General features: G+C 38.8%; 1 protein-coding gene across 12 annotated transcripts; it reads right to left on the bottom strand.

Annotated features, from left to right (window-relative positions):
- Window positions 1-1,806: 1,806 nt before the first annotated feature.
- HNRNPK (heterogeneous nuclear ribonucleoprotein K) lies at window positions 1,807-14,152 on the bottom strand. Of its 12 annotated transcripts, none has more exons than XM_036854106.1 (17): window positions 14,014-14,152; window positions 12,004-12,082; window positions 11,812-11,915; window positions 11,271-11,368; window positions 10,540-10,596; window positions 9,036-9,079; window positions 8,088-8,160; window positions 7,482-7,553; window positions 6,865-6,978; window positions 6,385-6,513; window positions 5,461-5,768; window positions 5,289-5,343; window positions 4,900-4,983; window positions 4,607-4,622; window positions 4,448-4,530; window positions 3,879-4,048; window positions 1,807-3,164 (listed from the first exon to the last, which is right to left on the bottom strand). In XM_036854106.1, the coding sequence occupies exons 3-17, from the start codon at window positions 11,867-11,869 to the stop codon at window positions 3,131-3,133; spliced, it is 1,395 nt and encodes a 464-aa protein (XP_036710001.1). In that variant the 5' UTR covers window positions 11,870-11,915; window positions 12,004-12,082; window positions 14,014-14,152; the 3' UTR covers window positions 1,807-3,130. The 12 variants fall into 12 exon arrangements, with proteins under 12 accessions (XP_036710001.1, XP_036709997.1, XP_036710004.1 ...); XM_036854102.1 differs by having other exon boundaries at window positions 11,812-11,896; XM_036854109.1 differs by having other exon boundaries at window positions 1,807-3,104; window positions 11,812-11,896.
- Window positions 14,153-14,179: the final 27 nt, after the last annotated feature.

Genomic DNA, 14,179 nt, shown 5'->3' with positions numbered 1-14,179 from the left:
ACTTTTACGTTCAGCCATCATCGAGTCCCTTTTCAATAAACATTTTGATGGCACTCAACACCTATTAACAGAAAAGTTTCCACTGGTCTAAAGAGACAAAATACAGGTCTCTTTATCTAACAGCAGTCTTAAGCAAACCACAACCTATCATTTGTTTGTGGAACAGTAATTCCATTTTGAGTACCAACAACATAAGGCATTTTAATACAAAACCACTAATATGGTTAAGAGAAAAATTACTGTCCATTTTCCTAAAAGATTCAGTCTCTATGTGTTGCAGTGGTTATCAGTGATTAGATTTAAGAGTAACTGACAGATCATTCAATAAAATTCAAGTACTTTATTATCAGTTTCATTATGCAAACTATTAACATTTTAATAGTAGAGAAAAGATTTAAATTCCTTTCCTCGCTCCTGAAAACACTTTGGTGCAATCTGGTTTCCACCATTGTTTGCCTATCAGTTGATTTTCAAAAAGTTAAGCTAAAAACATTTTTGAAACTACATTTAAACTTTTAAAACTTCAATAAATCAGCCTAGTATTTACTTTTTACAAAATAGGTTCAAAATTCCATTTGTTCAGTGAATTTTAAGCTTACTTCAGAAAATTTTCTCAAATTGCCAGCCTATGTTCAGACACCATTTACCAGGTAAGAGTGGAAATGAAAAAGGCCCCTCCCTCCAAAGTTGTATCCCCAATTTACCAACGTCAGATAGTTTTTTTTTTAGTACGTTGCTTCAAGGTCTGATTTTTAAAAGGCAAAAATAAAAACTTTCAGCCAAGAGTCTATTTACGTAACTAATTTTTTAAAGATTTTTTTTGATGTGGACCATTTTAAAGTCTTTATTGAACTTGTTACAATAATGCTTTTGCTTTTTGGTTCTCTGGCTGCAGGGCATGTGGGATCCCAGCTCCCCCCGACCAGGGATGGAACCCGCACCTCCTGCATTGGAATGGGGAGTCTTCACCACTGGACCCCCAGGGAAGTCCCTACACAACTAATTTTTGAATGACAAACGAAAACTTTGAAAGCCAGTGTTCTCTCCAGGGATACTTTCCTCCAACAGAAGTTAACAATTTGACTAAAATGTCATTACCAACAGTTTTTCTCTAGGGGAGGGGCACATTTCAGCATGAGTACACTATACTGACACTATGCAACCCAAACTTACCCATACTTAAAATACCCAAGAGGGAAACCAACACCCAAGTGGCAATTCAGACTAATTTCACCTTTGGGGAAACCTTATCACAGATAGCATTTTAAGTGATGCTGTGATATCACTGTCACTTATCAAGAGAACACCCCAGCTCCCTCCCTAAACTAAAAGGGGTATCACTGAAATGTTAAACACCTTTGCGTGCACTAGTCATACATAGTTCAGAAAATTCTGTTCACTTCACGTTCTCCTATCATACACAAGTCTCTTTTCTAAACTTAAAATTGCATCCATGAATTCTCTTCCATGTAATTGCTGAGTTGTTCTCAGGCTTTCTGAACAGTTGGAAGTTAACAGGTAGCATTTTAAGGATTTACGAGCCAAGAACCAGAAAAAAATAGTTTACATTTATCTATGAACACTCTCACAACAAACTGGAACTATTTTAAAGTTAAACCTAAGAAACTCAAAGCAGCTCACAGGTTAATGTGAGAATACGAGGACTTGTAGAATTGGAATGACTCAGCTCTCATTATGCTGGACTTCCCTTTAAAACTAAGAGCCCAACTACTGTAATTTTTAACTTAACACCCCTATCATATCTGATTTATAAATGCTAGAAAAACACTTCACACGAAAAATACATAATTTAAGATTATTGTATTTCCTTACAAGAGGAATGTTTTAACAAATTTTACAGGTGTCAATCAACCTTTGTTCGAATTGGGCACACATCAAATCTAGCATTTTGGGAGTTTTATTTGGAAGTGAACTTTTAACTATCAATACAAATGCCAAGATACTACACAAAACATCCACAGGAACTTTTTTCATCTTTTTTGAATTGTTCACAAACATTTCCTACATAATCCAACATACAACAGAGAAATGGTACATCTTTTTCTTTCAATTTGCATACAATGGAAAAACAAGAATATATATATATATATTTTACAGTTTAACTAATAGATACTACCAAGCTGACAGTTTAGTCTATAGGTGAGAAATTATCTAATAAAAAATAATCAATTTATTTAGCATCAGTCACTTCCATAACCAAGTATTATTCTGATTAATAAAACTTGCTGCCATTAAGCTTCTGGTATATACTTATACCAACTACTCCATCTGTTGTATTGCTCCCCACCTTGGTTCTTCACAATTACAAACAGAAAATCGTTGCAAAGTAGGGGCAAGCATTTGCAAAAACAAACAAAAATCCCCAGCTTATTATAAGCATGAATGTGTGGTGGAATTTCCTCCCAAGCAATGGACTTTCAAATCACTTAAGAAATCACCAGAACTGAATGTGTTAAGATATTTCGCCTAAGTCCAAGAAGAGATGCATTTATTTATATCCAACAGAGGACTGAAAATTAAACTTAGTGTTTAGTTTGGGGGCAGGTTGGGGGGAATTCAGCCATTTGAAAAATGACCGTCTTAAAAAAAAAAATGACCACCAAAAATAGGTTCACTAAATTTATTTTAAAAATCATAAAACGTTTCTTACAAAAGAGCATTACATTCTGCACACTGCTCTGAATAGATGCCAGGGACATATGGACTATTGTTACTTTTCCTCCCTGTCCCACCCCCCCAAATGTTACAGTGATCACAAAGTAAAGTGTTCACAATAATTACATGGGGGGATTTTTTTTTTAAACCACCAACAATGAACAAAAATTAAAATTCACTCACTCTGCTGCTGTTTCAAAATTTCAATGTTAGTTTTTGCACACCCCCCAGCTCCCCGCCCCTGTTTGTAAGGAACTAAAACATTACATCTGGTGAACAGCAAAGATTTCACTACACCTCAAATGCAGAACACCTATGAAGCAGAGGAATGTTGGCTTTTTAAACAGAAGCAGATAAAAAAAAAAAGATGCAGGACTCCTTCAGTTCTTCACTAGTCTTAGAAAAACTTTCCAGAATACTGCTTCACACTATAAAAAAGAAAAAATATCTTGCATTAGAATCCTTCAACATCTGCATACTGCTTCACACTATAAAAGAAAAGAAAAAAAAGTACGAATTAGAATTTTTGTTCGTAACATCTTAATCAACATTAAGACAATTTCAATGCTAAATTAAAATGATAAACATGTCCATTACACAGAGATAAGAATTAAAACATTAGCAATTACAAATTAGAGCAATGTAAAACCCAAGAAAAAAGATTAACAGTAAATCAGACATTAGTGGAGCAGAATTAAGAAAATCAAAAGTTGTTAATATTTGGTAGAAAAGACAAAGAAATGTCAGTTAAGGTGTGAAATGCTGCATTTTACAGCACCAATCATTTGTCCTGTAGAGGCATGGCCTGTGCCATATGGCAGACTGTGATTTGTTGTCGATTTAGTTATCTAAAAACAACAAAATCACTAGTCTTCCACACAGAACTAGACCAACATCCATTGAATCTTCTATATTTTCTACAGGCTCTGTATAATTTATAACAAGTGGTTTTGGCAGCAGTTTTCACCAGAGAAATGAGAAGTTTGCTTGGTTAAGGCTTCTTCCAGCAAGATTAGTATTGAATGTCTTCTTTTTTTAGTAAGAAAGCAGAAGAAAATTAAAGCAAAGCTATTAGAATGTTTAGAAGTTAGGTCCCCAAAAGGTTGAGACACCATGGCTTCTAAAAAGAAAAATCAGTTGAGAAGAGAAGCTTTTTAAGGTTTTAGTATGTTTAGGCTAACATGAAAGCTAAACAAACTGACCTGTTCTGCAGCAAGTACTGTGCATTCTGTATCTGGTCCTGTGTTCCTGTAATGGTAATGATCCGGTCTTCGGACCCTTCTAAAGGCTCATCAATTTTGATCGACGCTCCTGACTCATGACGGATTTGTTTAATCCGCTGACCACCTTTGCCAATAATAGATCCAGCCAGCTGAAAAGAATTTTAAAAAACAAGTGTTTATTACATACTTTCAAAGTATTATCCTGTATGTTCAGTGACCATCAAGAGTATTTACTTTGTACAACTTATTGACTATGCTGTGCTAATTTAATGCCCCCCACTAGTCAAGGTTTGAATTACAATGTAGCTACATCAGCCATTGACATTTCCTTTAATAAATGAACCAGGGGCTCAGAACCCTCCTAACTGCTTTTTAATGGTACTGAACATCTTTTGACAAGGCTTAAACTGGAGAATGACACCTCAGCTGAAGTCCTTGAAACACAATTTTAATCCTAAAATGGAATATTTTTGTTAAAACCTTTTATTAAAAGCCAGGGAACTTATAATGACTCATTAAATGTCCCTTATAATATTAAAGATACTTACATCTTTGGGAATAGTTACTTGTGTAGTAATAATAGGTCCACCAAGATCACCATATGAGCCACGACCCCCTGCGTAGGAATAATCTGATTTAAATAATGAGTATTAAGTTCATTTACAAAGCATGAAATAATATTTGATTTCACAAAGAAGAAAACTTACCATATCCAGAGCCACCCTAAAAACAGAACAGAAAAAAATAGAAAATTACTTCGCCTTCAAAACTTCAGGTACTTTAACATTAAATCCCCCAGAGTTTAGGAAACCAAAGTCCTCCCCTATCTTCCCTAGTAAGTAAATTTCAAAGACAATCCTCAGGGGAAGAAACCATTCAGGTACACAGCATCCCAAGAAACAAAAATGTTATATAGGGGGAAATAAAACACTTATCGATGAGTAAATGAGAATCTTAAAATTATCAGTGACATGAATAATAAACACCCATGATACTCAACCTGTGGTTCATAAGCCATCTGCCACTCTGATGGGCTCCATGTATCTATGGCAGAGTCCCAGGTTTCATCAGCACTGAAACCAACCTGTGTTAGAGATAAAACTATTAACATGAACCTGCACTATATTTGTCTGAGCCATCATTTTTATATGACCAATTACTATTTCACATCTCTATATAAACTGGCAGTAATCATGTATTTTGGGGGAAAAAAAGATGCAACAAGTCTTAAATATCCCAGCAAACACCCGAAACAATGATTTAAGTGGCTATCTACAAAAGCCCGTTTGTAAGACAAAACTCCTGTTAATAATCTTGAACAAAATGTTAGCTATCTGAAGACCCCTTTTAGCACTCATAAATACACTGAAGAAATATCAAAGTTCTTACCATGCCATCGTAACGGTCTCCAGGTCTTCCTCTTCTGTCATAGGCCATTAGATCTCTGCAAGCATAGTACTTGTTGTAATCTCAGCTGGTCACACTATCAAATAAAAACCTACCCCCTCTACCCATAAAGTGTAGCTTCTTGTACATTAATGTGTGGATGAAAGAAACTTACCCCCCTCTAGGTGGTGGTGGTGGAGGAAGAGGAAGATTCCGAGCTCTGCTACCACCCCGGCCACCTCGTCCAGGAGGAGGTGGAGGAGGTCCTCGACGAGGGCTCATATCATCATAATCTCTTCTGGATGGAGGCATGGGACGCCCACCCCGACCAGGAGGCATTCTGTCAAAACCACCTCTTCCCCGCATGGGAAATCCCACAGGACGTCCACGGCGGTCATCAAACATCATTGTAAAACCACCATAATCATAGGTTTCATCGTAAAAATTGGGATCATAAGGCTGAGCACGTCCTTTGATGGGAGACTGAAACAAAAACATAGCAACTTTATAGACTAAGGAAAAAGCCTTAGTTCACACCAACCATTCTTTTAACAAACAGAACATTTCAAGCCCTTTGTATTTATCCTGGGAGGTACTCGAGATAGGGATAGGGATATATGCAAAGATAGGAAGGATTTAAAAAACGCATTTCTGGTGAGTTTCAAACAAAAAAAAAATTGAGTTTTACTGCTTGCGAGGTAAGGATTAACAGCTTAATTTTACCCTTAGAGCTTAAGTAACAGACTACAAACTCCTTTCACATTTCACAATGGGGATTTTATGAAGAAGTGACCACCCCAAGGGCTGAGGGGATCAGTATCCTGGGTATGCAGTGTAGTACTATAGAGGAACCATAGGAACTTCTTTTGAAAGACCAAAAGCTATTAAAAACCTCACCAACAATGTAAAGACAACTCTCCAGATTCTCCCAAAGTATTTCTAAGTTAAAGTGATAGCTAAAAGCAGGGTGACAGAAAATTGTTAGGTGAAGGAAAAGGAAAAGTAAAAGCCATTTGTCTAAACATTCTCAAAGTACTTTTGAACAAGACATCTGTTTTACAAAATTAAACGCAAGTAAAATAAAGAGTTCTGAAGGTACCTCTGATATAAGATCAAGGATGATCTTTATGCACTCTACAACCCTATCAGGTTTTCCTCCAATAAGAACGACTCTGTCAGTGGATTGAGGACAACATTCCTGGAAAAGCTTGATTGTTGTCTGAGTGTTCTGTAATAGGTTTACAAAAAAAGCATTAATCAATCAGAAAAAAGGAAATGCAGTACAAAAAATTTTCCAGGTTTAGACATATTTAATTTGTATTTCAGTAAAATTTTCCCCCATATAAAAAGCTTGTTAGTAACACTAGGACTTTGCATGATAAATTTTTGGCAAAATATCTTGTCTAGCATGGCCAGGCCTTTCTGTTTTATTTTCATTAGCAAACTAGATAAACTTAAGGGAGGAAACTCAAAAAGGGGAATGAGAGAAGCCCACGGAACCAAGTCCACATAAAAAGCTATTTTCTAAAGCTATTTTCTAGTAATACGGCAGGAGGAGAAAACAGAACTATCACTTTACCTCTCGAAGTTCTTTGATTTTAGCACCTTTGACCCCAATAATTCCTCCTGCCAGACTCTGATGAATCAACAGTCTCAACTCGCAGTCAAAGTCGCTTCCTTTATAGTGTTGGTACTGCGGAGGGAGAGTTATAAAATTTTAGTCCCAAATCAAGGATTCCCCAAGAATACACACTTATCTGCTATAAGCATACCAATATACTGTTGCAGTCAGCAACCTGAATTTATATTTCAATAACTTTACCAGTTATGTGCTTATTATCCTCAATAGCCAGGCCCAAAAAGGACATTCTGCACCACCTTAAAAAACTATTTTATTTTCAGGTCCTGCAACACCATACCCACACTGCAGCCATTTAGCATGTCGCTGTTACCACAAAATTATTATTAACATTCAAATAACACCATAATAAAAATGACTGCAAAGCACTTTGCAAATGTAGTTAATTCCCACTGCAGCATGGAGCAGGGTCAACAGTGAGTTGTAAGACCATTCATTTATCATGTTTTTAAGCCTTTTTTCTATAGAGATGGGAAAAGTACGCTATGTTGAAAATAAAATTGATCCTATGGGCCAGGCTCCATACTTCAGTGGGGTTCAATGGCACTATGACATACATTTAAGCATTCCACAGCATCAGATTCGAGCGGGAGCTGGCTGGTTGCAGTGGGTGATGGCAACTGCAGGCCCTGAAAGTAGAAAAATAAGAGTAATAGGTTAAGTGTCTAGTGTGATCAGGCTATTGTCGCATATATTGGTAAAGCTACTACAACATATTTCACATCTATATCGTTAAATAACAAGAAACTGCTTATCTACATTAAGAATCAACATACATTGCTTTTCTCTGTACACGTAGTAAATAAATGATTACATAAAATTTAAAAATCCTTGAACTAGATCAAACACAGTCCTTTCTGACACAGTCCCACAATCAATATTCTAACTCAAAACCTCCTCTAAAACTAAAGCCCATAAAATATATGCTAAACCTCATGAAAGTGCATGGCCACAGGTAGTTCCTATCTACTCCAGTGGCTAGACTACATTTTCAAACAAGTAATATCGGTTAATAACCCTGCACATTAAGTGGCAGAGTGTAACAACACATTGCTGCTACAAAACTGTTATAGCCAATGTCTCTCCGCCTCCCAAATTTTGCCTCATTAAAACATCCTTTAAGCACCCCCCAACTGCCAAATACATTTTAAAAATGAGCCTACCTCTTCCAAGGTAGGGATGATTTTCTTCAGAATTTCTCCAATTGTTTCAATGTCAGCACTGATACTCAATATGCTGTCAAACATCACAAATATCAGATAGTACAAAAAAAGGTGGAAAAGAAAAATGAGTTTTGTGGTCATCACCAGTAGTCAAACAACTTTTACAGAGAAGAACATACAATTATTTAATCCTCCCCATTTAAAGTAGCCTATTTATACATTTTCACATGCATTTTGTTTTATGCCCAATACAAACATGGTAACATTATTAGGAGACTTGCAGAGAGACAGAGAATGGGCTCTTGGAAGGGCTCAGATTAAGTGGGCAATAAACTGACCAGAACTGAAGCAGAGTTGAATACTTATGTTCCCCGCCACCACTAAGTTAATTAAGGATACCCTCGCTGTTACATTGGTAAAACTGGCACACCTTCTCTTAGGCAAAGTGGGGGAATATGCAAGTGGTGAACATTATATTTGGAGTAAGGTTATGGATACCAGTTAGAAATTAGATCACTAATGGGCTCTGCAAGAAAACAAATACAAATGCGAGACAAAAACAAAGACAACACAAATGAGAAGTGAAGGAAAGTGAACCAGAGTTAGCATTTCATCAGAAAAAATTATGAACAGGCAATGTTGGGAAGCAAGGTGGGCCACAAAGACAGAGCGAGAGACTATTTCGGTAACAATTTGATTTACAATGCAGCAAATATGCAACACTTGAAGCTGTGCTCCTTCCATCGAAATAAAATTAGTGGATCGTTTGGGTGGGCAACTCACGGTAAAAGTTCAGTGACAAAAAGACTTAATGGGGAAAATAAGACAGAAACTTGAAAAACAATACACCGTCTAAAGGGGATACTATTTAATTATATAAAAGGCAGGTAATAAAATACATTTCTCTCTTTCTAATCAGGCAGTGAGGCATAAACTGTTGGGACATACCGCTCGGGGCCACTGCTGTCTGGGACTGAAACACTGGCATTGTACTGCATTGGTCATTGGCGTTCGTGGATGTTGGCATTGGGCATGGGCATTCAATCAGAAGTTGTCAAGTATGGTACCCGTTTGGCAACGAGCACATTTTTGGGCATAGCCAACCAGGGTTTTCACATGGGCGTTCAGGGGCGGATGGGCCAACGTCATGGTGGGCAACGCAGGGGTAAGTCGATCCAGTACATGGGCAACGGAGATATATGGCCAAAAAAACAAGGAGAGGGAAAAGGGGGAAAAGCAATAAATTTTAATTTAATACAAACTATACTCATACTCTCAATTAATGAAACAAGCTTAAGTTGTTCTGAAGACTAACACAATAATGGACTTCTCTATATCTGACTGTGGCTTAACATTTAAGGACCTTTAATGATGGTACTTTTTTTTTTTTTTTTTTTTTTAAAAACAAACAATGTTTCAGTAGCAGGCTGGCTCATGAGGGTAGACACAAAACCTGTCATGACTCGAATTCTTGAGGAAATGGGGAAATTATTAACCCAGATAATTATACAGAACATCTGGATTAAAAGGAAAGAGGTTTATAAAAGACAAAACAAAAATTCCCACACCATCAAAAACCCTAACTCTTAAAAGACTGTTTGGTTTCCCGGAGATTTAAAAACGCACTCCTAGATCCTAACAGGCAAGTTTGTAAAATTTAAACAAATTTTCAAGTTCAGTTTACAGTAATCAAGAGGAACATACAAAGATCTGTGACCAAGAGAGAAATGAAAAAATACCAAATAAGTATTCAACACAGTTATTATTTGCCTCAACTTTAGCAAGGAAACATCAAGAGTGTGTACATGAGAAAAAAAATTTAGGAAATTTGGTGTACCCAAGTCCTATAAATATGCTCACTTCTGGTGATACTAACATTTAATGTGTCTAATCACAAGAGTCAACCCACTATAAAATATGAAGACTCAAACAAATCATTGGCATTGACAAACAGCTTCCCAGTTGTAAGATTAAGTGCCTACTCTATTCTTTACCCGTATCTTAATCATGCAACCTTAATTTCTTTGTGCTCCATGTGCAAGCTGTTAAAGAACAGATGGGCAAATTGGGAAAAAAAAAGGAATAAAAATTTTGGAGTTTTATCAGCCACCTGCAATTGTTTTCAGTAATACTGTACTTGATTCATACACAGGAAATGGTACAATTAAGGAATTTTATATTGTTATTTCTAATTAAGATGTTATCTTGCTTGAAGTGAATAATTTGGTGTAAAGTTATTAGAAAGTGAGGTGGTTTAATATAGAACCCCCCCCAACTCAATATGGGCTTTGTTAAATCAGGAATGTCAAACCTTGAAAATCATCTATGTAACCAATTATTATAAAAGGCTTGAATCTAGACTATTAAATGATTTCTATGATGCAATTCTTTAATCCTACAAACACATAAACTGAAGCTTCCTGTGTAGTAGTTTAAACTCTTTAATACTTACGTCTGTACGGAGAGCCTTAATATTCTTGCCTCCTTTTCCAATCACTGCCCCAGCATTCTGGAGAAAATAAAAAGAAACTTATTTTGTCTTTTCCTAGAATTAATGTGTCTTCCTACGCTCTTAAGCTTTTAGCCAAAAACAAACACCACACGTCTAACCTCTTTTTTGGTTATAGAGCTGAAAATCTATTTGGGGATATCAAGACCATCAGGTTACCAAAAATTAAAGAGTCTATGTGCTTTGGGGACTAAACACCAAGGCAGAGCTTTGAAATACTGAGAATGCCAGAAATATACTGAGTCTAAAACTTAAGCAATAGCACTAACTTTACAACGCTTTTCTGCAAGCCAATTAAATAATTTAAACGCTAATAGATACTTTCACGTTGTGAGGTGTATTATCAGTCGGGTAAGCTGCCAACCAGGATGTTTCCTAATGAACTCACAATGTAATCAGACACAATCTTTAATCCGTTAATGCTTTAAGGATCATCCACACCCATCTCCTAGTTCAGCCCTGTAGTAGGCTCACTATGTTCAGGGCTTTCTTTTTAATTGCTGGCAAAATAACACAATTACCATAGCTTAAAAAGTCTGTTTAGGAAAAGCCACACAAATCTTTTATATTCTGCAGCCTGTAAGGTTTTGCAAGCTTCCCAGAAGGCTCAATCAGAACTTTTCTTAATTCCTACTTAAGAACCACTTTCAAAGTTTCAAGAATAAAATTTATACCTTGCTCTGAAGCAGAATGCGTAATTCAACCATCTCATCAGTGTTTCTAGATCTTTTAAAAGCTTGTTCCTCTTCCATATCTTCAGCAGGGCGCTTACCTAAAAATTAACAGTTCAGATTTCAGAAAGCACCAGCATCTTCAAGAAAAGTTATGTTTAATTACATTTCAGTTTTAACCTACAGATCAGAGAAACTTTAACTCCACTGTTTAAAGGGATTTGTTGCTAATCTTAAGTATGTTTTAAAAAGGCCAAAAGGCACTGGTTCTTGGACTAAATTTAAGCACTCCATTCCAAATGGTTTTCCAAACAAGATATTGTGACAACACTTCAAAAGATAAGAAACTTCAAAATGCAAGAAAAAAATTAGGTTTACATTTACTGGCTTTCTTTTAATCACTTTACAGTTACCTATGCAAATGACAGTTACTTCTGGTTCATAAATAAACGCTCAAATGTAACTGACAGGGATCTCAAATTAAACAAAGTAATAATGAAATTAACAGAACAAAAAAAATGAAATTGTTAAAATGTCTTCTCACCAAATTCGCCATTGGTTTCGGTGTTGGGAAAGGTTTCCTCTGGCTGTTCAGTTTCCATTTTCTTGTATTAAAGGGACACACCAATCTGTTGAAAAATAAAGAGACTAGTACAATTGGTTTATTGGAAAGTAAGCTGTGCATCTTGCTAAATGTTAAAAACAAGGGAAAGTAATGACTGTTTCTAGAACGTACCAGTTATTAAATATATCCTTGCAGGGCAGAACTGAAGTGTTCTGGGCGGGACCAACTGACACCCTAGTGCTGCAGTAGCCTATAAAAACCAACACAAATCAGTTTTGCTTTTTTGGTTATTACTGAATACTAATCAACACCAATTGAACACAACGAACAAAAGACCTATTTCTAAAACTTGCTTCTTTGTTTTAGGGTCTTAAACTTCCAAACGATTGCCTTCAAACACAAAAACACAAACCAAAAGACCGTATCTGATGCTTTTGTAAAAGGAAAAACACATTTTTAGCCTTTGGATCAAGCCCCACCACAGCAATTAGTAATATTATATGATAAATACAAACAAAACTAGACACATGTAGGGCATATCAATAAACCCACGAGTCTCACTATTGTTACCGAAAAATATAAATTTATAAAAAGATACACAAAATTATTTTCACATTGGGATTTTAAACCGCTTTTGGGGTTCCTTCCATTGGTGACTTGAAAAACTACCTTCTGAAATCTTTAAAGTTTACAAATACAAAAGCGAATTCAAGCCATACCCAACCGTCAGGTCAATCTACTGGAGCGATAAACCTGCAAAGCTGATACAGGAGCACACCCAAACTGCCAATACTAGTAATCCAACAGAACCCCTGAACACCAACACCATCACTAGTGAGGTATTTTACATTACGTTAAAAGCGATATAACCTCACAATTATACCTCCAACACCACACTAGCGACAGGACTGCAAACAGCCTTTTAGCTCGCCTCTCATGACTGGCAAAAAGCGGCGACCTGCGGCCCCCAAGAAGAGCTAAACAGCTTAGAGCTAAAAATCAAGGCCATATTTACGCCTTCCACTCTTCCAATGACCAACTGAAACGCTAACGTGGTTTAAAGACCGCAAGCTCTATTTACGAAAATAAACAAGTATCCTTCAGGTCCTTTAGTCACCGTTTCTCAGACCATGAAAATCGCTAAGTACATGCGTGTCCAGCCGAGCGCAAACATGCCGTTCTCTCTCCAACGCCCGGGATACCGGGATCGGCAACGGCCCAGCAACAGGAGTTGAAAAAGCTCCCGAGGCGAGAGCACCAGCGCCGCACCTCTCCTCACCCGGATCCGACAGGAAATGGCGGCCCGCGTAATGGCGACTACGTGCTACTAGGCGGAGCCGAGCGCGGACCCCCTCCCCCACCCACCACGCGGTCCCGAGACCTCGTCCCCCGCGCCCTCCCCCCACCGCGGGAGAGACAAAGCAACGGTGGCAACCCCGACCCTTCCAGCTCGCCCGCTCCCGCGTCGGGCCCAGGCCGGGAGCGCCCAAGTGCGCCGGGCCCCACACAAAGAGAGCGGCGGCGTTCTCTACCGCCCTCGGGGCCCGCCCGCCGACCCCCTCTCCTTCCCACAAAACCTAGTTCCCAACACTACAAAACTGCAGCTCATCCCACCGTCACAAGCCTCGCGACTTCCCGAAGCTTCCAGTACCGCAGCGCAGACTGCAGATATACGCTCAGGGAAATGGCGGAGGTGGGGGGAGGGGAAACCCGGCAACGTTCCCTCCCAGAACAGGCCAACCACCAAGCAGCCCCAACCGCCTCCCTCAAGTGGAGAAACTGGTCTCCGGCTCTCGCCCCCACGCGCCGTTCGCCCAGCCCCATTCCTCACCGGGCAAGGCTACCGTCCCTAAGCCGCCGAGCCGCCTCAGCCGCTCACAGCTAGACAGAGAACGAGCGTAGGCCCCCACCACCCTCCCCGCGCTCTCCTACCCCGCCGCCGGGCCCGATTGGCTGCCCTAGCTACAGCGGTGGCGCGAGAACGAAGCGATTGGCCCAAGGCCGCGTCAATCAAGGCGTTGGAGGAGGCGACAGCCCCGCCTCCCGCCGGCGCCTCCCTTCAGGCTGTAAGGCCGCTAAGGGCCCGAGAAAAACCAGACTTGGAAAAAGTCAGCGCAGCCTTTAGGGAGGCCAAACCCCTGCCCGAACCCATAATACTCAAGCCCCAATAACCCTAATTACCTATAGGCCGCAAATAACCGGGAAGTAGGCAAGACGTCGAAGTTGGTGCACTAGAGAAACAGAGGATAATGGCGCCTGCAGTGCTTTCGCCTGGAGAGCCCTCCTCCTTTCTCGTTCACGCACTCACTAGCTGGGGGAGGGGGAAAACCTCTCGCGAGAACTAAAG

The sequence above is a fragment of the Balaenoptera musculus genome, chromosome 6 (genome assembly GCF_009873245.2).
Source record: "Balaenoptera musculus isolate JJ_BM4_2016_0621 chromosome 6, mBalMus1.pri.v3, whole genome shotgun sequence".
In the NCBI taxonomy this organism is placed as follows: Eukaryota; Metazoa; Chordata; class Mammalia; order Artiodactyla; family Balaenopteridae; genus Balaenoptera; species Balaenoptera musculus.
This window is presented reverse-complemented; position numbering and strand designations above follow the sequence as displayed.

What these genes read in the sequence shown, in the direction of transcription:
- HNRNPK (XM_036854106.1), bottom strand. Translation starts at nt 11,869, where the DNA reads ATGGAAACTGAACAGCCAGAGGAAACCTTTCCCAACACCGAAACCAAT. An exon ending in TTAAGGCTCTCCGTACAGAC is followed by an intron (nt 9,080 to 10,539) that starts GTAAGTATTAAA and finishes TGACCAATGCAG; the next exon opens with TACAATGCCAGTGTTTCAGT. An exon ending in GACAGCAGTGGCCCCGAGCG is followed by an intron (nt 8,161 to 9,035) that starts GTATGTCCCAAC and finishes GATGTTTGACAG; the next exon opens with CATATTGAGTATCAGTGCTG.